Source organism: Denticeps clupeoides, chromosome 1, assembly GCF_900700375.1.
Source record: "Denticeps clupeoides chromosome 1, fDenClu1.1, whole genome shotgun sequence".
In the NCBI taxonomy this organism is placed as follows: domain Eukaryota; kingdom Metazoa; phylum Chordata; class Actinopteri; order Clupeiformes; family Denticipitidae; genus Denticeps; species Denticeps clupeoides.
This window is the reverse complement of record NC_041707.1, coordinates 917,730-940,894: the sequence shown is the minus strand read 5'-3', so window position 1 is coordinate 940,894 and position 23,165 is coordinate 917,730. Positions and strand designations below refer to the sequence as shown.

The following is a 23,165-nucleotide window of genomic DNA, read 5'->3' as shown; positions in this document are numbered from 1 at the left end:
AGGCCAGTCAGACGGATGCGCAGCGCAGCCGCCAGGACAGACAGACAGATGCGCAGCTGCAGCCGGCAGGCCAGACAGACCGATGCGCAGCCGCCAGGCCAGACAGACGGATGCGCAGCGCAGCCGCCAGGTCAGACAGACCGATGCGCAGCGCAGCCGCCAGGCCAGACAGACGGATGCGCAGCCGCCAGACCAGACAGACCGATGCGCAGCCGCCAGGCCAGACAGACCGATGCACAGCGCAGCCGGCAGGCCAGACAGACGGATGCGCAGCCGCCAGACCAGACAGACCGATGCGCAGCCGCAGCCGCCAGGCCAGACAGACCGATGCGCAGCGCAGCCGCCAGGCCAGACAGACGGATGCGCAGCCGCCAGGCCAGACAGACGGATGCGCAGCCGCCAGGTCAGACAGACCGATGCGCAGCGCAGCCGCCAGGCCAGACAGACCGATGCGCAGCGCAGCCGCCAGGCCAGACAGACGGATGCGCAGCCGCCAGACCAGACAGACCGATGCGCAGCCGCCAGGCCAGACAGACCGATGCACAGCGCAGCCGGCAGGCCAGACAGACGGATGCGCAGCCGCCAGACCAGACAGACCGATGCGCAGCCGCAGCCGCCAGGCCAGACAGATCGATGCGCAGCCGCAGCCTTCGCTTTCACCCATCTGCCCGTCCGGACACGTTGGGCCTCTGCGCTAATAGAGAAGTGGAGACCTGCTGACCCCACAAACCCCACTTTCGTCCACACTGCCTTGCCGCTCCCCGCTGGTGTTGAGAAGGGCTTTCCAGCCCCACACACACACACACACACACACACACACAAACAAGGCTTGCAAGATCTCGCAGCCTCCCTCTCGCTCTAATTGACTCCCTAAATGCCCCGCTCTGAGCTGCCGGCGGCCTTTAAATAAGGAGGACGTGGAGAGAGGACAGCAGCGGGGTTGTAGGGCCGCGCGTGGGCGCGTCTCGCAATCGCTACTTTTTATACATTCATTTGATTGTATAAAATTGTATAAAAGATTTTATACGTTCATTTGATTTGTCGGACATGCTTAGTCTCAGGTAATTGGTGGTGCGGCCATGTCAGACGGGTGAGGTGTGGAGCACAAAGGGCTTCGTGGGGCTGCCAGTTCATTCTCACACACACACACACACGCACACACACCCGCGTGCACACATGCGCACACACACACGCACACCCGCGTGCACACATGCGCACACACACACGCACACACACACCCGCGTGCACACATGCGCACACACACACACACACACACACCCGCGTGCACACATGCGCACACACACGCACACACCCACACGCGCGCGCGCACATGCGCACACACACACACACACACACACACACACACCAAGGTTATTATAGTTAACGAAAACGAACGATAAAACTAAAACTAGAATTGAAAAAGCATTTTCGTTAACTGAAATAAAGAGTTAAAAAAAAACGAAAACTAACTGAAACTGTTTTGTGTGTATACAAAACGAACTTAAACGAACTAATATTATAGCAAAAACGTCCTTCGTTTTCGTCTTTGTAATAAGAATTAAAATCTATTTACTTCACGCTGCCAGTTTTAAGCCAGGTTTTTGACCATTACGGTAACACGTGGTCTGTGACGTCACGTGTCCATAGTCTGTCCGTGACGCCGCCGGCTAGCGTGATGGCTGCAGCGAAAGTTGGAAGAAAGCGGAAGAAAGTCCTATTTGGGATTTCTTTGATTATGACAGTGGCAAAAATAAAAGTAAGTGCCTTGTTGTAGAAGCAGGTGATACAATATGTGGAATACTTCTCAAGGGGAAAAACCCCACGAATCTGAAAGTCCATTTGAAAAGCTCACACAAAAAGGCGAACCAAGAGTACCTGGACAAGCCAGCCTCTCGCCCGCCCTCCCTCCCCCGAAAGAGAAGCGGTAGCCAGGCCAGGTAACATGGGAAAGGAACGTGATACTACAGCATCCATAATGGACCAAGTAGCTGCTGGCTAGTAAATACGCAGGAACACCACAAATGAGAAGAAGCATTGGTAAATATGTTTATTAAGACTGGAATGTCTACACGACTGTGTGACTCGATTACCTTCAAAAAGTTCACCACTTCACTCGAACCAAAATTAAAAACACCCGGAGCTGCAAGAGTCAATAACCTTATCGGAGCTAAGATGGATAAGGCTATTCTGGTGATTTTGATTCATGCACCTGACAAATATCCTAATTTACAAAAAAAAAAACTAAAACTAACACTGTAACTAATAAAAACTAAACTAAAACTAAGCAATTTCAAAATATCAAAACTAATAAAAACTAGTAAATCTGCCTCTAAAAACTAATTAAAACTAACTGAATTTGAAGAAAATAAAAACTAAAACTAATGAAAAATCCAAAACTATTATAACTGTGACGCGCACACACACACACACACACACACACACACACACACACACACACTCAAAGCTGCAGACAGTAGAGTACTGGCTGAAAACAGCAGCTGTCGTTCCGGTTTTTATTCATCTTAGTCACGGCCAGACTCGTTTCAGTCTAGTCAAGTTTTAGTCAACTAAACATCGAAGCATTTAGTCTTATTTTAGTCCAAATTATCCATGAATATTTTAGTTTTAGTCAATGAAAATTGTATTTTTAATCTTGTTTTTTTAGTAATGCAATTCTGTTTAACCCAGTCACTGATGTCTCCTCTCGTTTTGGTCGCCGAAAATGAAGAGAATTTTTTGGTTATAGTTACCGTCGTCGTCACATGACCAGCATTACATCTCGTCTCGTGTCAGTCTCGTCATAAAGGTCCGTGGATGAAGATATTATCTAAGCGTTGGCTGAGCGCTGGTTTCTGAACAAATGTGTCTCCAGCTCTGACGCCGTCTGGGAACCACAGACGGGAACAATCCAGTTTTTCTGTTAATTTGGCATAAATGTATTTTCTTATATGAATGTGTTCAGGCCGGGTACAGAAGGGCAGGGATCCATTTATTGGACATATTTTGAACCCGCCGCCTTCCTTTTTGTGGCATCGGGGCCTGAACACTAGCGCATTGAAAAGAGTGAATAATTAACATTCAAGCTCAAGTAGCGAAGAGACAGAGAAGAAGAGACGGAGAAGAAGAGACGCAGAAGAGGTTAATGTGTCCTCGGTTCAGAACGAACATGAAAAGGAGACGTGTGAAGGAGAGGGAAGCCGGGGAAGAAAGGAGCGAGAAGAAATATCCACTCCAGCAGCCGACGCTCTGAGATCCTTTTCATAATTAAGCAAAGCTAATTGCCCCCCCCACACACCCCCACACCCCTCTCCTCACTCCTTTTGCCGAAGTCCCCTGTACGTGTCGTCGTCTCCGTCCCTCCCCTGACGAAGTCCCTCTGACAGAGAGGAGGAGGAGACGGGCCTTGGCATCTCGGCGCCAGCTGGACATGGGAGATTTTCAGCAGTGATCTCAGGATCTCGGGGAGACGGTCGCCTGCAGGGGCGGCAGCTCTGAAATCCCCCGTCCGAGACGCAGCAGCAGCATGGAAAAACTTGGGATTCTTCTAAAATACTCGCTTCATGGACCACTGTAGATCAGCCAGGCTTCCAGATGTTCTATATAGACGCACGACGTCCCAAAAAAGCAACATCTGAACATCTGCACGCTCCGACGGGGCTGATGAAGGTTTCCATGTCAGAGGGACACAGGGGACCGGATTAGTCAGGACTTGTTTGGAATACCGTTCCACCGTTGATTTCAGGGAAGTTCAAATCCATCTCCAGACTCTAGAGCCCGGTGACAATCTGAAGCCACGGGCCAACCAGCAGCATCTCCTGCAGGTCATCTGAGGATTCTGGAGACGGTATGAAAGTAATAAACGAACCCAAGTTTAGAGCACTGAAGGAGTCTCACAACAACGACCCACAAGCCAAAATCCACTCCGGTTTGAAGTGGAAGCCGGCACAAGCCGATGTTCTATCGATTTCAGATCCTTTAACCCTGGACACCTGCTCTGCTTCCACGTTGGAGAGCCGGTGGTGTGGAGTCCCCATGGATCTGCGGTCCAGGCTTGGCCGTGACCCACGGTGGCATTGTTGTGGTGTGCGGTTGCCCTCTGCAGTGGATTCGATTGAATCGTCTCCGAGGTAAAAGTACGAGTTGTGAGAAAGAAACCCTCAGCTTAACTTCACACCCCGCTGGTGCGAGCCCCGACAGCCAATCAATGGGGGGATGTGCATGAGAAACAAGAGAAAGTTCTCCAAATCTGGTAAATCCCATGGTCTGGAGAAGCCTCCTCGGCCATTACCATTGATTGGCGTGAGAACGACGGACAGCCATGTGAATCCCATGTCCACACCGAAGCTCAGGACGTTTCTCTGTGTGATTCTGCAGACCATCGGACATTTGTCTGGAAGCTGAGAAATGGATCCGGCAGAGGCAAATGGAAGAAGAATCCGGCCCCCGAGGGCGAGATCTGCTGACTGTTTGTGTTCAGCGTGCTGTAAAATGAAGATGGAGGAGTGTGATTTCAGGTGATGATGGTGCACACGGGCCCATGCAGTGGTGGGAATTGTTGCGTAACCTGCCATCTGAGGCTTATTCGCACTCCGGGCTCCTCCACCGCCTCCTCACCGGTGAAGCTCGTCGTCCAGAGCAGCTCCACGAACCTCTTCCCAAATTCCATAATCTGTCACTGAGCCGTTCAGAAGGATCTGAGCCTAATGAAGGTCAGTTTTGAGCGATATCAGAGCTCAGGTCGCTGTAACCTAGGTTATCAGTGGTGGGGCAGTGGTGGCCTAGTGGTTAAGGAAGCGGCCCCGTAACCAGAAGGTTGCCGGTTCGAATCCCGATCCGCCAAGGTGCCACTGAGGGGCCACTGAGCAAAGCACCGTCCCCACACACTGCTCCCCGGGCGCCTGTCATGGCTGCCCACTGCTCACCAAGGTGATGGGATAAATGCAGAGGACACATTTCACTGTGTGCACCGTGTGCTGTGCTGCTGTGTATCACATGTGACAATCACTTCACTTTCACTTTCATTCGTCTGTTGGGCTCCTGGCAGGAGGATTTCGTTCAACCCTCCGTGTGCCAAGGTGAAGTTGGCGTGGCGGCAGTGTCACATGGTGTCACCTTTACAAGGAACATGGTCGCACCTCAATGTGGGCGGACGTGGCGTGATGTCCCCGGTGCCACTTCAGCAAGCTCCCCACTAGATCCGGAGGTCCCCGGGCCGAGAGAAACGGAAGGATGGATGTTTAACGAGCGTTATTAATGAGCTCTCGGTCTGAAGTCGGGCAGCTCGAACCCCGAACAGAAAAGGTCTCATCCATCTGAAAGCGTCATGGCCAGACAGTAGCTCCAGGCCTGGACCTCACCTGTCCAACAGCTGGAGGGCCGACAGGCTTCTCATCTCACTGACTTACAATATTGCATTGTGGGAAAAAAAAGCTCGTAACGAATGTTTTTTATGTGCATATTTTATAAGAGTGCTTTCTCCACTACCGAGGACGGACAGAAAGCCAGCGTGTCCATCATCACGGCACACTTTGCGGCTCGGGACATATTAAATTTATACAATCCAGAGAGAGAAATGGGATGTGATGGACGAGGTAATGGACGTTTTACTGGTGCCGTAATGATAATGTCGGCAGCATCCTGGGTATTTTAGAGAAGGCTGAGCATGAACGGCAGCCATTAAAATAAGTCATATTTGATTTTTCCGCTCGTACCTCCCACCACAGTAGCGATATGGACTTGAAACTGACGACTGAGGCACAGTCAGTCAATGCAGCGGATCTCCACCGAGAAATCCACGCCATTATCTCTTACTTTCATTGGCACGTCGTTCAATCGGTTTCTTCTGAATTTCGTGTATAAATAAAGAACTCTGGAGTGGTGCTCACAGTATCTGAGGTGTTTGCTGTGATACAAAAACACACACACACACACACACACACACACACCTTCCGTAGCTCCACTGAGAAGATACAGGCCTTAAAAAAACCCCTCTGTCTGTTTCTCTTCGCATCGGGGTCCATCAGAACCCCCCTGTTGCCCCATTATGTTGTGAGTCAGCAGAGCAGGTCGGGCCGGGCGGAGCAGTCTGGGCGTCTCACGCCTGACCCCATCACCCCTCCCCCTGGAGAAATGAAGCGGCTGTTCGCAGAAGGAGAAAATCTGATACCTGAAACGGGCCGCTGGGGGTGATGGGGACGCTCTGCTTTATCCAGCTGGGTCCCTGGTTCCCCGACCGGCTCCAGATCAGCGTGTCCACCGTGGCGATGCTCTTCACCCTCTGAAGCACGTTCAGCGTTCCTGACGGGCAGAGAGGAGCGTGTACGTGCATTATTTTACGTTTATTTGTACATTTTTTACATTTTGGTCGCTATGTACTGTGGAAGAACGTGCTCGTCTCCTCCACCTTCACTACATTTCCAGGGTCCTGCAGGGTCCAGGCCGCAGAACCCGTCCTGTCACCCATGCCGTCACTGCACAGCTAGAAGTGCGGTGACCTTCACTTTCAGGTTTAGATGTTTAAATAAAATGCTCTAATATCCACATAATACTCCAGCCCATATAGGACGGATATGTTCATCATACTCTTTCATACTCTTACTACTCATTTTATATTTAAACTGTTGTACCATGTATGGACCATGTATGATGGTGTACGTGACAAACAAGGTCTGAAATAGTCTACAGAGCCTTTCATTCTTTTGCACTTTGTCAGAATGATCCGGGATTCTTGTACCATCCAGAATTTCAGCAATTTTGCCATCCGAAGATTTTATTGAAGTGTTTTTAAAAAAAAAAAACAATTTTATTAATTGACTAATTAAAATGTTAAAATTAACCAAAGGTATGATTAATTCGCTGAAATCGAAAAATACTCTAATTTACAGATGAAACGAAAATGAAAATGTTTTGTGCTTTTCACACTGTAAACAGTCCTTTTTACTTTAAACCCTGAAATGACGGCTTCCTCCTGATCAAGAAGATCAAGGAGAGAAATAAAGACAAAGAAAAAGAAGAAAAAAGAAACACGTCCACATCAGCCACGAGCCACGGATCCCAAACTCCATCCCGCCCTCTCCTGCCCTGACTCCTCCTCTCTAATCTTCCGGCGTGGTGAGCGTGGGGACTAGAAGTGAGTTTGTGGTAGAACCGTAGGAGAACGTTGCTGCGATTCCCTCCCGGCAACCGTTCCTGTTTCCACGGGTTACCCGCAGTCCATCGAACGTGAGGAACGGAAGAACTCAGACAGTCCAGACAGACGGTTTTACCAGACAGGCCGACCCCTCAGACCACAGACACTCAATCCTCTTAATGATCATGTGATGTAAGAAGGAAGAAATGAACACAGGTGCATGCTGGTCCAGGGTGCTTCACTCAGTCCATCCAAAGTGCCATATGTCAAGACGCTACTCACATATTCTCAAGTTCTCAAACTGTATTCTCGTTTTACAGCGAATTACGGTCTTGGCCTCCACAACGTACTCCACCGCGGCGCTGTGCAAACGCCACACAACTTACTTATCAACATATGCAAACCATTAAACGTTGAATATCGCAAACAGGCATCGGATTTTCAAACGAACTGATTGACAGCTCTGGTGGGCGTGGCCACTGGCTTAGCCTGCCTGGCATTGAAATGCTTTCTAAATGCACAGCGGTTTGGACGGCACATATGCATGTATGTGATGCATATTTTGAGCGACAATAATTTTTGAATTTCGAACCACAATTAAAAAATAAACGATAGATAATAATATAACACAATTGAATTATTATTTATTTTTCCGACCCTCAACTGGACGCTGTGGTGAGTGGACAAGCAGGCCAGGAGCCCCCGGTCTGTCTACAAATGATGCTGGCGGTGGAATAACGTTCAGCCTCTGATCAACATGCAGAACCCTGCTGAAGGGGAGCCAGAACCTGGAAATGGAGTCCAGACGTGACTGGAATCTCACACAACTAAAATATGAATATGATAACGATAATTATCTTACATTTACATTTACATTTACAGCATTTATCAGACGCCCTTATCCAGAGCGACTTACAATCAGTAGTTACAGGGACAGTCTCCCTGGAGCAATTTAGGGTTAAGTGTCTTGCTCAGGGACACAATGGTAGTAAGTGGGATTCGAACCCGGGTCTTCTGGTTCATAGGCGAGTGTGTTACCCACTAGGCTACTACCACCCAAAGTTCTTCACAAAGAACTTCTCACATTTTATGGATAACAATGAACAAAACAAGAGATTTTATCTTCTGAGTGCTATGAATGAAGATATTGTGCAGCCAGTTTCTGAACGTACAACAAATTGATGAAATGAACGATCTGTTCTGTTGTTTGGTTATTAATTGGATGAGAAGCTTCAGAAACCACTGGAACAGTTTTGGAATCCCTGGATGATCCAGTGGCTAAACGTCGTATGCTGTCTCCCACATGCAGGTCAATGTCAGTCATATGTAAACCGAATCGAACCTGCGATCAGATGTATGACAGAAGCTTGGACCAGAAGTTTGTATCTTGTATCTATGTGGGCCGACTGGTCCAATCTGAGGAACACAGCGGCCATGAGGTGGTCATGCGTGGACATGTCCTCTGTTCCAGTATTAATCACGTACTTATGTATTTTTAAGGAACGTGACACATTTGGGGGACAACGCGAAGTGCAATGCTGACAAATGAGTTTTGACGGCCACGCCCTTCCATCTGTTCACTTCCTCCAATCACGCGTCATTTATTTATTTTTACAGGCGGACGCTGACGCTGGCAGCACTTAACCAGACTCGTACCAGCCCATCATGACAGGGTTACAGAATGAGGTTTCTCCTTCCCTTCGCCTCACTCAGGATAAAACAAGGCTGGTAAAAGATTTATCGATCCAGCCAAGTAATGCAAAGCTCGTCTTTGAAACTGTCAGCTGGGGAAAGGACACGGGACAGCTCTATTATGGGCCCGGGAATTTAAAGGGACTGCTTCACACGGGGTTTCTGGGAGTTCCAGCTCCAGATATGCTGCATGGAAACCAAACTGACCTTCGTGGCTGCATGAAATAATGTCCCAGTAGATCGGCGGGGTTCATACGAGCAAACACGAGATACGACTACAGCGTAAAAAGTGACCAAAACCTAAAGAATCTCGTTTATCTATATCAAATCATCAAGGAAGTAAAAATACTGTTCAAGCACTTTACACTAAGCAAGCGTGATAAAATAAGGAAGTGCTCGAATGTTGCGTGGCGTAATAAGGAGAGGGGCGTGGCCTCCTGTAATACCCGCTTCGGTTCTAAATGCAGCCAGAATAAGAGCGAGCCGATGCTATACTGTCCCCGACATCGGTCCCAACATCACTGTCTTCAACATCATATTTCGACATTTTACATTTACAGCGTTTACCAGACGCACTTATCCAGAGCGGCTTACAGTCAGTAGTTACAGGGACAGTCCTCCCCTGGAGACACTCGGGGTTAAGTGTCCTGCTCAGGGACACGATGGGTCTTCTGGTTCAGAGGCGACTGTGTCACCCGCCAGGCTACTGCCACCCAGTAGTGACGGGGACAGTCCCCCACTGGAGACACTCGGGGTTAAGTGTCCTGCTCAGGGACACGATGGGTCTTCTGGTTCAGAGGTGACTGTGTCACCCGCCAGGCCACTGCCACCCAGTAGTGACGGGGACAGTCCCCCACTGGAGACACTCGGGGTTAAGTGTCCTGCTCAGGGACACGATGGGTCTTCTGGTTCAGAGGTGACTGTGTCACCCGCCAGGCCACTGCCACCCAGTAGTGACGGGGACAGTCCCCCACTGGAGACACTCGGGGTTAAGTGTCCTGCTCAGGGACACGATGGGTCTTCTGGTTCAGAGGCGACTGTGTCACCCGCCAGGCCACTGCCACCCAGTAGTGACGGGGACAGTCCCCCACTGGAGACACTCTGGGTTAAGTGTCCTGCTCAGGGACACGATGGGTCTTCTGGTTCCGAGGTGACTGTGTCACCCGCCAGGCTACTGCCACCCAGTAGTGACGGGGACAGTCCCCCACTGGAGACACTCTGGGTTAAGTGTCCTGCTCAGGGACACGATGGGTCTTCTGGTTCAGAGGCGACTGTGTCACCCGCCAGGCCACTGCCACCCAGTAGAGACAGGGACAGTCCCCCACTGGAGACACTCGGGGTTAAGTGTCCTGCTCAGGGACACGATGGGTCTTCTGGTTCAGAGGCGACTGTGTCACCCGCCAGGCCTCTCGGCGAGTGGTTAATAAAGAGGAATGAACCTCGCGGCCGCGAACCGGCGGCGCGTCTAAATATTGTTTAACGGCCACCAAAGCTCGTTAGCCGGTGTTTAATGTCGGCACGCGTCTGGCGGGGCGGAGGCCTCGCCGCATGGTCCCCGGTAATGAGGGCGGCGGCATCTGTGCCCGCTGCGCCGCGCGGATTAGCCCGAAGTGGCCCACCCCGGGCCCTCGCTGCTGGCGATAGGCTGACACCTGACACCGACGCACCTGACGGGGGACGCGGGGACAGCGAGTTTGATCGTGATTAATGGACCTTGGCCTTCACTTTTCATTTTCGTTAAGGCTCCCGGTCTCCTAAATAGAAATGGAATATTAATAAAACATTTCCTTTGAACAAAAGCCACTACAGGATAAAGCAGGGACTTCTGGCGCTTTCAAAGGAGAGAAGATGGATGTCTCGCAGGAGAGGAGAGTGACAAAAATGACAAAAACAGTCATATTCTCTCCAGGGCGGTGGCTCCAGCCAACCAGACACATTCTAATTCAGCGAGGAGTGGAAGGAGGAGCCATTCCAGGAGCAGGACTGGGGTCTGCTGTTAGAAGCCACGTTAAAGGAGGGAGAAGAATCTCCTGATGCTTCTAGTTGCACCGACAACCTCAATCACCCTCAAAATGTCAGCCTGGAAGGAGAAACTCAGCAGACCTCCAAGTGGCCATCTTCTTCCTCTGCGCTGACAGCAGAGCTCCATGCAAACCTGGTCCTGGAAGGGTGGCTCAAAGGCACGAATGCAGACGTTCATGGACCTGTGGGTCCGAGGGTTGGGCGCATAAATCAAACTCTCAACACTCTGACGTGATGGAAGATCACTTGATAAACCCATCCGATAGTGAGCACCATGATGGACCGTCTCCGAGATGACTGATGACATGGCTGCTCGCCATAAATCACTCGACGCCCTCGAGCAACTGCAGAGAAGGCCTGAATCCACAGGTCCTGCTCCACACTTTCCAGACAAACGGACGCAGCCGCAGCAGCATGCAGGAGGACCAGGGCCATCGCTGTAGGTGGAGGTCAGGGGTCGCGGTCTGACTGGCGGCCCATAAACCTTTTGCGCTTGTGTGTGAGTCACCAGATGAAAAGCCTGAATGTCAGGCTGGACCTGAGGAAATTAGAACCTGACATCCTAGACAGAACCCCTTTCAGAACCGCCTTCTAGGAAAACTCCACACTACATCATTTATACATAACTTATATATATCTTATCAAATATTTCATAATTAGAGCCATTATATATATATTTTTTTGCTTTTATGTGGGTCTTGTTGGTCCCCTAATTCTGTATCTGAGGTCTCTTGGTGCAGAATTCCAGCCACGTTGATCCAGTCCCACAGTGAGACTTCCCAGGACGCGCCGTTCCACCGTCTGTAGCTTTAAATGCTAATGAAGAGGAGAGAGGCGGGACTTTATCAACACCATCCACCAACCACAGTGTTTGGTACAGACAGGAAGTCGTGTCGCCGTTTTTACATAAAAAATAAAATGAACCCGCTGGTTCTTCAGAGTCTCGCGTGACGGAACAAAACAATGAATTTTTGCTCATTTTTACATCCAGTCACCGAGCAACTGCGACGCTTCACACGTTTGGAAGCCATGACGGTTGGTGGAGATCATGTTTTAGGGAAAAGGGGCCACGGCAGGACCGTAGACCGGCTGGGGGACGTAGGACATGCCTTCGCCTTTAGGAAGGCAGAGAGCAGCAGCTCTGGATGAAATCCCGCTGGGGACAGCAGTTGGCCTGGCCTGGACGGGGGACTGGGAGGCCGCAGCTGCAGCAGGGAGGGGAGGACGGGGTGTCCATGTAGACACGTGTCACGCATTAAAGCAAACTGCCAGTTTCACTGGTAAGAATAGGAACTAGTAATCCATCAAAAGGATTTTCTTTTTTTTTTTTCTTCAATGCTGATTATTGTATTATAGCGCAATTCTATATAAAATAATATGTTCTTCTAATGCGATGCCATGGTTACCACACATCCGCACGTCAAAACAGCAGAAAAGCTGGAAAACAACTGCTGACACCAGCTGTGCCAGTTCAGCGTGGCTGGCAAACAGAAGATGAATTAGTTGCTGCATCGTGTCACTGGAACAGAACGCACGGCAATTTCCCCAAAGTTGACGTGTACGTGGGATGCGACTGGCCCAAAAACGCACCTGCAGAACCCTGAGAGGCCACGAGACGTAAGGCAAGCCGACGTGACATGGGATCACACGGCGGAGCGTCCCGTCCCCGACACGGCGAGAGTACGTTTCCCAGCAGCCCCGGCTTCTCCGCATCGCTGACAACCCGAACAGAGGCGCAGTGCCGGTGCACCAGACCAGGACCTGGGCGGCCCATCACGGATCCAGCAAGCGTTCAGACCCAGAAAGACACCGTCAAATGTCACCAGCTTCGGTTCCCCCGTCTTTTCATGTAATCTGGAAGGGATCTTACACTTGCGCCCTTTTGCAGAGGTTCAGAACATCCAGCATGGATGATCATGAATAAGCAAGGCATAAACGATTAGACGATTAGGCCCGACCTCGAAATGCCTGACGTGCCGAACGTAGATTTAACACAACAAATACAATATACATAGAGAGTTATAACTTTACAGTCTGGGAAAGCTAAAGAACGCAAATGCGTTTTAAGCCCGGATTTAACAGCAGAGTTAGTGGAAGATACTCTGTTATGTATGGGCGGGGCTTGTCTGTTTAAACATTTTTTTTGTCATTTTATCGGTCTTATTGGGCCCCTGTATCTGAAATCTCTTTCCAAAATTCAGCCGTGGTGCAGAATTCCAGCCACTTTGATCCAGTCCCACGATGAGGTTTCCCAGGACGCGCCGTTTCACCGTCTGTAGCTTTAAATGCTAATGAGGAGGAGAGTGGCGGGACTTTATCAACACCATCCACCAACCACAATGTTTGGTACAGACAGGAAGTCGTGTTGCCGTTTTTACAGAGAAAAATAAAATCTACAGAGTCTTGCGTGAAGGAACTGAAGGATAAATTTTTACTCATTTTTACATCACAGAGCAACTGCAACGCCTCACACGTTTGGAAGCCATGACGGGGCGGGAAATTCCCTGGGTGGAAAAAGCATGAGAAACGGGAGGTAACCTTTTCCCTTTATGACGTCATAAGGGGACAAATTCCAGATCCGACCGTCAAGCAGAATGACTACATTTTCATGACAGGGGACCTTTAACTCTTTTTATATAGATTTATTAAGGAGGGATAATGGACCTCGTCAGTGTAATTCAGACGTAAAAATGCAGCAATTCACAAGCGGCTTCACTTCTGAAGGTCAAACGGGTCAAACTAAGAAATGTGCAGTAGCTAAAGTGGCATTAAAAATGTAAAGCAGGCATTTTCCAGAAGGTGGGCTTCTGGGATTAGGACGTCAGACAAACTCACCAATGTGCTTCCCCTTCATGTGGTAGTAGAAGGACACACAGTAGGGGGTCCGCGTGGAGCCGGATGGGGCTCTGGAGGTGCTGACGTTGTAGAGCGGCGAGAGGAGCCTGGCTTTGTCCCCCGCCACCCGCGGCCGTGACGTTTCAATGTACATGTAATATCCTGGAGCAGAGGAAACACATGTGAGTGCTGAGACGCTCATCCTTCCCTACTATCTTCTCAGCGTCCAGCCGATGCAGGAACACCTTCCTGTACCAACTTATAAACTCTGACATGAACATAAAAAGTCACTCAGACAGACCAGGTCTCCTGACGTTTCTGCACAATTAAGGCAGAAATGAAGTATCAGCTGAGCACGCTGCCCATACTTGATTCTGTTCTACATCTCAACATCTCCTCTTCCTGCCACATCTTGTGGCACTTCCTGGAAACGGTGGGCAGCTTCCCAGAAATCAACCTTTTGATGGATGAGTTTGGACAGCCATAATCTGACTCCGGCATTTTTTAAAAGGACACTGCGCACCCTTTACCCTCAGCCCTTCATTCATATTAAGGGGGAGCCATCTAACAGGCTGAATACTGGATTTGGGGAGGGGAGAGGTGAGGTCATATTAATATTGGAAAAAGGACACTGCGTCTAATGTGGATTATTACCAACTTTCAAATCCAAGATGGGGCGGGGCTTTGGTGTTAAGGGGGTCACGCAAGACTTGGCAAAACAGAGAGAAAACGGGTTATTATTTAAACCCCATGAGGACCACGCCTACCGGGCCGGTCTCTGGTTTGGTGTTCCTGCATACCCTGTTTTCCAGAGTAACCTTTCCATGTAAAGCTCTTCTGGGAACTCACAGATGGTTTCGAACAGTACGTACATTTCGGAGTTTGAGAGTAAGGGAAAATTAAACCGTTCACCCTCTTTGGTTCCACTGCGGTCCATGTCAGGTCCAGTGTTGGCTGAGCGCTTGGGGTTCTGAGACAAGTGGTTCTGTCTGGTCCAGTCAAAGCTGTCACTTCTGTCCTGGGAAAAGCCACATATCTGTGCGTCCTCAAAGCCACAGACATGGTCTGTTGAGGAGACACAGGTTAATGTTAGCTGGTCAGAGCATTTTATATACACAAAACAAAACTCCTTTACTGAGTAAGTTTATATAGTCACATGGGGCGTGTTCACTAAAGTTATATTCACTAGTTCCTCACGTCAGAGCGCTGATAACCTTGTGGGTGTTGTAGTGGAAGTGTTCATGTTTGTGTACAAGGGGTAATAGGAGTAGAGTTGTAATAGTAGGGTGGTAGTAGCCTAGTGGGTAACACACTCGCCTGTGAACCAGAAGACCCAGGTTCAAATCCCACTTACTACCATTTTGTCCTGAGCAAGACACTTAACCCTAAGGGACTGTCCCAGTAACTACTGATTGTAAGTCGCTCTGGCTCTGGGCATTTGGTAAATGGCATGAATGTAAATGTAGTAGACTAGAGGTTTTGGTTCAATTTCTATCATCTTAGTTGGGCTCGGGTAGGCTGGAGCTCACGCACAAACCTCCGGTCTATAGTACCTATCCATTCTGTATGATTCTCTGGAAGTAAATTTGTTTTAGTGATTGTTAAAGCATTTGTATGGTCTAAATCAGTTTTATTCTATGTAATTTGTTTATGAAATGTTCATTTGATTTGCAATTCCTGGCCACCAACATCAGGTGATGTTTAATTATCGTGAGAGAGTTCCGTACATGGATGCTGATGGTGGAGAAAGGGAGGAGATGGATGCTGAGCCACACCAGGGAATGTCACTTATTGACAAGAGGGGTTTAAATCCTCCAGAATGAGGACATATGCAGAGTGACACATGTCAGTCACGCCTACAGGCTCCTCCCCCTTTTAAGCTTTGTTTAACATTAAATTTCATTTTCAGAATTTAATATTAGTGAACAGGTGCTAACACCCTGGAAAACGGAACTTTTATCATCTGCTGTACAATATTCACACCTGGACAGTCTGTGCATTTTCTTGATTATGGGCAGGCTGGAGAATGTTTGCACTGTTTTAAATATCAAAGTAAGATGTGCAAGAAAAAGTTATTCTCGTGAGCGTTTGTGTTTGAAGCTCTTGATAATGAAAGTGTCTTTCTGTGTTTAAACGAAACGAGAGAGCCGAGGTAAGATGCCCGCACAACACTGCGTCCACCTACTTCCAATTTCCCTGGCTGTTCTCCAATCTGCTTTAATCAGCTTCTAACTCCTTCTTTTAATGGTCCTACACCGGCGAGTCAGTGAAGTCGTGTTGAATTTAATTGAACATAACTGACAAAGACTAAACGGGAGAGGCTGTGTCGGAGAGCGAAGCTGCATGATAAAGAGAGCGATGGTCTTACCTGACGGTCTGAGGGAGGTGTACGCTGCAAAACAATGAGAGCTCAGCATGAAAAAGTCCACTTTTGAAATTCAGGACGTCATCTGAAGATTAAGCCGTCTGCCACTTACGCTCCGAGTACTCGATGGTGCGGATGACGGAGTCCCCTGTCCCGAACATGGTGATGGGGGTCAGGCCGACCTCGTAGGACAGGGGGATACGCAGGTCTGTCAGGGTGTAGGACATCAGCACCCCTTTAACCGGCTCCTTCACGTTTATCTGCCTGGACAGAACCTTCTTACCCCTCTGCAGCAAGAGAAGAAAGAACATCACTTTCCTGCATCTGGTTCCTCAAATAAAACCACATTATATTATACTATAGTAACGTGAGGATACTGAGAGTCAAATATCCATGAATATCTTCATATCCAGTGACCTAGATGACATTCAGAAGCACACCATTGCTGGTCTGGTCACAGAGTGGAGGTTGCAAGCGGGAAGAAAAGGGTGTTGTGATGCTGGAAATCTGGATTCAACAGAGCAGGTCTTTGTGAGGCTGTTCCTGGTATGCAGTCGTTAGCATGAACCAAGACAAGACCATCGGGACTGATCCTACAGAAGAGCCTCCTGATTCGAATAAGGAATCCTCACTAGATGGTGTTAAGGTCTACAGAATGTATATTACTTCTGTCCATGGAGACCATGCTCACCACTGGCCGCCATCTGAAGTTCCTACTATGGGCATGTGCGAGACAGAACTGGACCAGTTAATGAAGGCAATTCCTCTGATGCTTGTGGACCATATCGAAGCTGCCAGCAAAGACCTCAGTCTCACATGGTCGGGTGGAGGACTGGAGGCCCACGGCTGCGCTGTTAACCCACCACGCTGGGGTTAAACACATTGGTTATGTGTCTAATTAGGGCCTGCAGTACGGGTCTCTTATCAAGGGCTCTACATCGGGGAGATGGGACACCGCAGTGCATTAGAAGCATTAACACAGACACTCGAGCTTCAGCTGTATTATAGCCGAACACACACACACACACACACACTGTAATGTGCTACTGACAACCATACGCCTACAGCTGATACATCTTATACCATATCACACATACACAATATATCACCAATTTACATAGGAAGAGATGAACTAGTATCTCTCGCTCACATACACACCACCTTCATCTTCTTGACAGCACAGAGAGAAGCGTGTCCTGTGCAGAGCCGCACAGCGAATCGAACTCCAACACTCCCGCAGCGCCGTTGTTTGATCAAAATGTTGACCACCGATATCAGACAAATCGTTAAAATCTCTTTCATCCCCTCGCCTCGGCTTTGATCCTCCACACTTCCCCCGTCTCTGGCTTCAGTCCTGGCTCGGACGGCCTCCTTCTCCTCTCTCCCTATTAACCTTCACCACAGTGGCGTATGGGCTTCACTTGGTAAAGGACTTTCACTAAAACCCATGCAGAAAATATTAAGATAATGTTCAGAAATGCATCACCCAAAAAAAAAACCCCATTATGGTCACTCGGAGTGTGTGTGTGTGTGCCCTGTGGTGGGTCCCAGGATAGACTCGATTCAATTCAATGCATGTAAGCACTGGCTAAACGGTTTTATTCATCTCTCACACCTCTCATCTGTCTAAAGTAACCTTTTTTTAAAATTCAATCATTAGCACAAATTAGAGAGATTAGTTTAAAAAAGCAAACTAATATTTTTTAGTACAGTAATGACAAAAAAACACAAAAATGACAAAAAACAAAAAACAAACGACAACTTCGGTTTACTTTTTTAAATGCATCCACACATTAAAAAGTTAAAAAATTGAAGTAATCAGTCCCACCTATAATTTTAGCGATCCCGTAATGTAAATAAACCAAACAAAGCTGCTGTGACCTGTTTATTTACATGACGCCAATGTTAAAATATAAGGTGTGACAGATTACTTCACACCTTACAACTAACAATCAAAAACTATAGTAAAATTGAAAGGTCAAACCATGTTCATATTCTTCTTTTGAAGTTTTACTGCTCTGGCGATGTGTCAGATTGTTATTATCCAGTAATTAATAAGTAATTTGGCCGCAGATGAAGGAAGCAGTGAGCCATATGGCGACGTATGAGGACGTATGTAAGTATGGTTTAACATTGTACAGTAAGAGTGATCTATCAGCGCTTTTTTCTGCAGTTGCTTTCCAGCATCTGTACTGATCCACCCCCCCCGCAGCTCCTGGCTCTCTCATTATGTGCATTTTTTAAAAAAAACATGATGGAGCTGCGAACAGCAGTGGTGGATGCAGCCATTCAACCCCCCTCTGCTGTAAATTACAGGGTTATTTCAACACGACAAGTGCTTTACAAAAAAAGACACAAAGGACTGAGGTCCCCTTGATGAAGGTCCCGTCCCCACATGCTGCTCCCCGGGCGCCTGTCATGGTGCCCACTGCTCACCAAGGGTGACGGTAAAATACAGAGGACACGTTTCACTGTGTCACCGTGTGCTGTGTTTCACAATGACAATCACTTCAATTTCACGTTCATCTGTGATTTGAAACCGTTTTCTTCATACAATGATTGCAGCCTGTGCAATATAGGGGCAGTGAAGCGTCCCCGTAATCAGAAGGTTGCTGGTTCGAATCCCGATCTGCCAAGATACCACTGAGGTGCCACTGAGTAAAGCACCGTCCCCACACACTGCTCCCCGGGCGCCTGTCATGGCCGCCCACTGCTCACTCAGGGTGATGGGTTAAATGCAGAGGACACATTTCACTGTGTGCACCATTTGCTGTGCTGCTGTGTATCACAAGTGACAATCAATTCACTTCACATATATTATGGGATGAACTGCAAAGGTCCAAATTGAACAGATCCTTTTCAGGCAGTTGTGTCACTTCCAGTCGCAAAATGCATCCTTCAGAGGTCCGGCCCGCAAATTGATAAATGGCCGATGTTTTCATCTAGCTCAGAGCTGAGACATAAAGCCATCTAGATATGGCATTGCAGTAAAATGACAGTTGATATGGACATTTCTACTCGATCCAGCAGCCTAGTTATCAGTTTGCAGGTCAGGTACACGGTTTGTATGAAGGTCCATAGAGCTTCATGTATATCTCTCACACAAACATAGAATCTTGCAGGTTTAACATAATGCTACAGTATGTTTCATTCACGCAAGAAACGTCACATACAAAGTGAATTGTACAATGTTGTTACCCTAATATCTTCACAACTCATGCAGGAGCCTTTTCTCATGATGAATCTGTTGATATCGACTGAATATTCGATGCTCGTGAAAGCATGAATGATAAAAGGCAGATTTTTTACAGTGTTTGCTGTGACTGATGTTCAGTTCAGAAGAAGGTTGCCCTGCAGTCGAAGAGCGAAGAAACAAATGAACATGCTGCTCCTAAAAATACCGTCACCTCGTGGACCACAGAACACAAGTGGCATAGACAAATCCTCTGAGAAGACGCCGAGAAGATGGGCCACTAGCAGCTGCTTCACGTCAGTCCCGCAACCCGCGACCCCGCTGCAGGTTTAGGGTTCCAGGTTGGCAGAATTAGCCAGGCCCGGCTCTGCTGTGCCGTGTGTGTGTTTTATTGAACAGAATGGATTTACTCGCGGTCGCATCTTGTTTGCGCGGCTCAGTCTGAATGTTTATCGTGTCGATTTTCTTGATTGGATTAGAAATGTTTTTAGCAGAGAAATAGAAACGGAACAGTCAGCATTTTGAGAATAAGGAGAATTTAGTGTACCGGGCCCAGTGTTTTACTGTTAAATTCATGCACAGTGCTGGTAATAAATACGGACGGTGCAGAAATGCATCACCAAAAAAAAACGACACTACAGTTTCGGTGTTGCCAGGTTCTATACATACAGAAATCACGCTCCATTATGTTAATTCGGAGAAAAAACACATTAAACAAACGCCAACTACGGTTTACTTTTTTAAATGCATCTATACACTGTAAAAAGTTAAAAAAATCGAAGTAATCAGACCCACCTACAATTTTAGCGATCCCGTAATGTAAATAAACCAAACAAAGCTGCTGTGACCTGTTGAAATATAAGGTGTGTCAGGATTGACTGCAGCTGCGCTCAACACCGGTGGCCAATCCTGACGGCGCATAAATGCCGGATATCTCCGCCCCTTCGGAATCTCCGGCATTTTCGTGAACTTGAAATTGCAAACGTGTACGTGTGAGTATTTTCAGTTCTGGCAATCGCCACACGCCTGCGGGCCGGTTTATGTTCTTCCCTTTGTTTTGTATTTGTTTATTGTTTATTTTATAATAAATCCCCGTTCCCAGAATATCAGACCTAGTCGTGACAAGGTGTGACAAGGTGTGACAGATTACTTCAATTGTTTACGTTTTTCAGTCTGATTTGTCTACTAACAATCAAAAATCATAGTAAAATTGAAAGGACAAATCATCTCCATATTCTTCTTTTGAAGTTTTACTGCTCTGGCGATGTAATGTGGCCGCAGTAATTCAGTAATTTGGCGTATGTTCGAGACATTTTTAGCAGAGAAATAGACATGTAACAGTCAGCATTTTGAGAATAAGGAGAATTTAGTGTACCGGGCCCAGTGTTTTACTGTTAAATTCATGCACAGTGCTGGTAATAAATACGGACGGTGCAGAAGAGCACAACCCACAGAGCGTTCCGGAAGAGTTTCGTTCGCTTTTAACTCGTGTCCGTCGCGCAGGAGACTTGATTCAGCTGGAGGGTTACGGGTTATTGTGTCGAGGAAAAGTGAGCCCTGTTTCTGACCGAGTGGTGTGTATAAAAAGAACCCCAGAACCCCACTAGACCTTCACATCAACTGCAACTAGACCTCTGCAAACATACCTAGGATTCGCCCTGAGACTAAAGTGTTGATCATCAAGAGGCTGAAGACCAGATCCACTGCTGATGTGGCAGACACCTTCAATGTGTCTCAGCGTCAAGTACAGAAGATAAAAAAAAAAAGATTTGAAGAGACTGGAGACGTTTTTGACAAGCCCAGGTCAGGCAGACCCTGCAAGACAACTGCTCGAGAGGACCGTTTGTTGGCTCGAATATTGATGAACTCTGGGAGGCCTGCAAGACTGCTTTCTTTGCTGTTCCTGATGACTCCATCAATAAATTGTATGCCAAACCGCATGGATGCAGTCCTTCAAGATCATGGAAGTCATACAAGATATTACATTTGGATCTCACAGCACCACGACTTCATTTGCTGACATATTTCTGTATTTGCAGTAAATTTGTTACATTTCTGTATAGGCGACAAAACTTTTGTCCTGCCAAAATCTGGCCTTTCTGATAAATCTTTTTTCAGAGAAACTAATTTGTTTCAATGCATTTAACATCATTTGGTAGGTTTTAGCTTTTCTAACACCAACTGATTAATTAAAAGTCAGGTTGATAGCAGGTGTTTCTACAAAATAGATAAGTGACACGACTTTTGTCAGGGCCTGTATAAGTCTGTATTTTAATCTCTTCGTCTATCATGCGTTGCATGTGACTGTCATTCATATGGCAACATACCAGGCAGCACGTCGTGCTTGTCGCAGTGTAAAGATTTACTACCGTTGCCCAGCAACACTGCAGCGGTGCAGAGACATCGGTTTAAAAAATGCTCATTACCACACATTACTTTATCGTGTTAGCATGTGTAACGCCCAGTCTAATTATCACAGACTCCTCAGCACTCAGAGTCGCAGCGAGTCCTGAGCGTTTGGAAGTGTTGATTGGCGCTTAGCGCACGTCTCACACTGTGGACCGCATCCACACACAGCGAGGACAGCTCCCGGGGACAGATACTGCCATGTCCACAGCATTTCAGATGCACCCAGACTTCCTTCACACATGCAACTGCATAATGCAGACCTGTTGTAGACATCACGGGGAACGTGAAAGTGATTAGCTTGATTTCAAATGTACAAAATTTCATTACATTTCAAATGTTTTACATTTACAGCATTTACCAGACGTCCTTATCCAGAGCGACTTACAATCAGTAGGCCACTACTCAATTATGCATATTGAATTTTTTACATTATCGAACACAACTGAAGATCCAAGACTATGAAATAACACACGTGGGGTTATATTATAAACCTGCATACCCCCAAATCAGGGAGCTTTTGCTGTAATGGCAGCAATTCCAGACTGGCAGGGTATATAGTCATTAAAAAAAAAGTTGCATTAATTGCAACTCAAGCACACAAACGTATATATATATGTACATAAATAAAATTAAACAATTGTAATAAATTAATCATAGGTCACAAGTGACTGATTTATTCTTAACACATAAGCCTGGGAGAGCGACTAAACAGTGATGTCATGTGCCACTAAACTGAATTGTGCGTACTAAAAATCCATATATGTTTATAAAATGAATAATGAAAATTCTACCCTAAAATAATATTGGTCTAGAAAGGGGTTCTTTTTGATAAAGTGTCTATTTTAAGGCATCGTCAAATATAGATGATAAATATGAGGGCAGGAGCAAATATCACATTTCCACATCTACTCCAAATACACGTCCGGACAGTCAGCTCGGTTCTAGGATGCCCTCCGGACCCAGTGGAGGTGGTGAGTTATCTTCCGCCCCATGCAGGAGACCCTGACTGCTCTGGGCAGCTCCTTCAGAAGGTCTTTCCTGCTGACCGCTGACCACACAAACATGCATACATATACTAACAAGCACACGCATCCAACACACCATTTACGGGTTTTTTACATGACATTCACAAATATTTTTTATGTATATACAGGTATTTTTAATACTCCATTCCACTGTTTTATTCCAGACAACTTATTTGTAACTTTTTATATTATACAGTCATTTTTTTTTTTTTATTGTCCACTTTCTGCCATGACAGTGTAAATTTCTAATAAAATATCATCTTTTCTTATCAAATAAATGAACATGTCTGACATCTGAATATGTTCATCTTCTGTGTTCTAGTGTTCTCGAGGTGGGGGTATTTTTGTGGTAAAACCAGTTTATGCATTATTTAAACCCCTTTCATGACCCGGAGAAAATGAGCTCAAAAGCATTTCACCGCGCGCCTGCAAATAAGCAAAACCAGACCCATAATGCACACGGCAGTCCCCGAGGGGACGGGGTGGAGGCGGGCC

At 47.2% G+C, this 23,165-nt stretch overlaps 1 protein-coding gene across 1 annotated transcript in view; it reads right to left on the bottom strand.

The window, feature by feature from the left end:
- The window catches only part of mdga1 (MAM domain containing glycosylphosphatidylinositol anchor 1), a 131,785-nt gene that overhangs the window by 11,973 nt on the left and 96,647 nt on the right, over positions 1 to 23,165 (bottom strand). The window contains exons 12-16 of the mRNA XM_028981950.1: positions 16,156 to 16,330; positions 16,047 to 16,070; positions 14,591 to 14,743; positions 13,679 to 13,840; positions 6,167 to 6,297 (exon numbers count right to left, since the gene is read on the bottom strand). Of these exons, the coding sequence (XP_028837783.1) occupies positions 6,167 to 6,297; positions 13,679 to 13,840; positions 14,591 to 14,743; positions 16,047 to 16,070; positions 16,156 to 16,330 (645 nt within the window). The remainder of the gene's footprint in view (positions 1 to 6,166; positions 6,298 to 13,678; positions 13,841 to 14,590; positions 14,744 to 16,046; positions 16,071 to 16,155; positions 16,331 to 23,165) is intronic.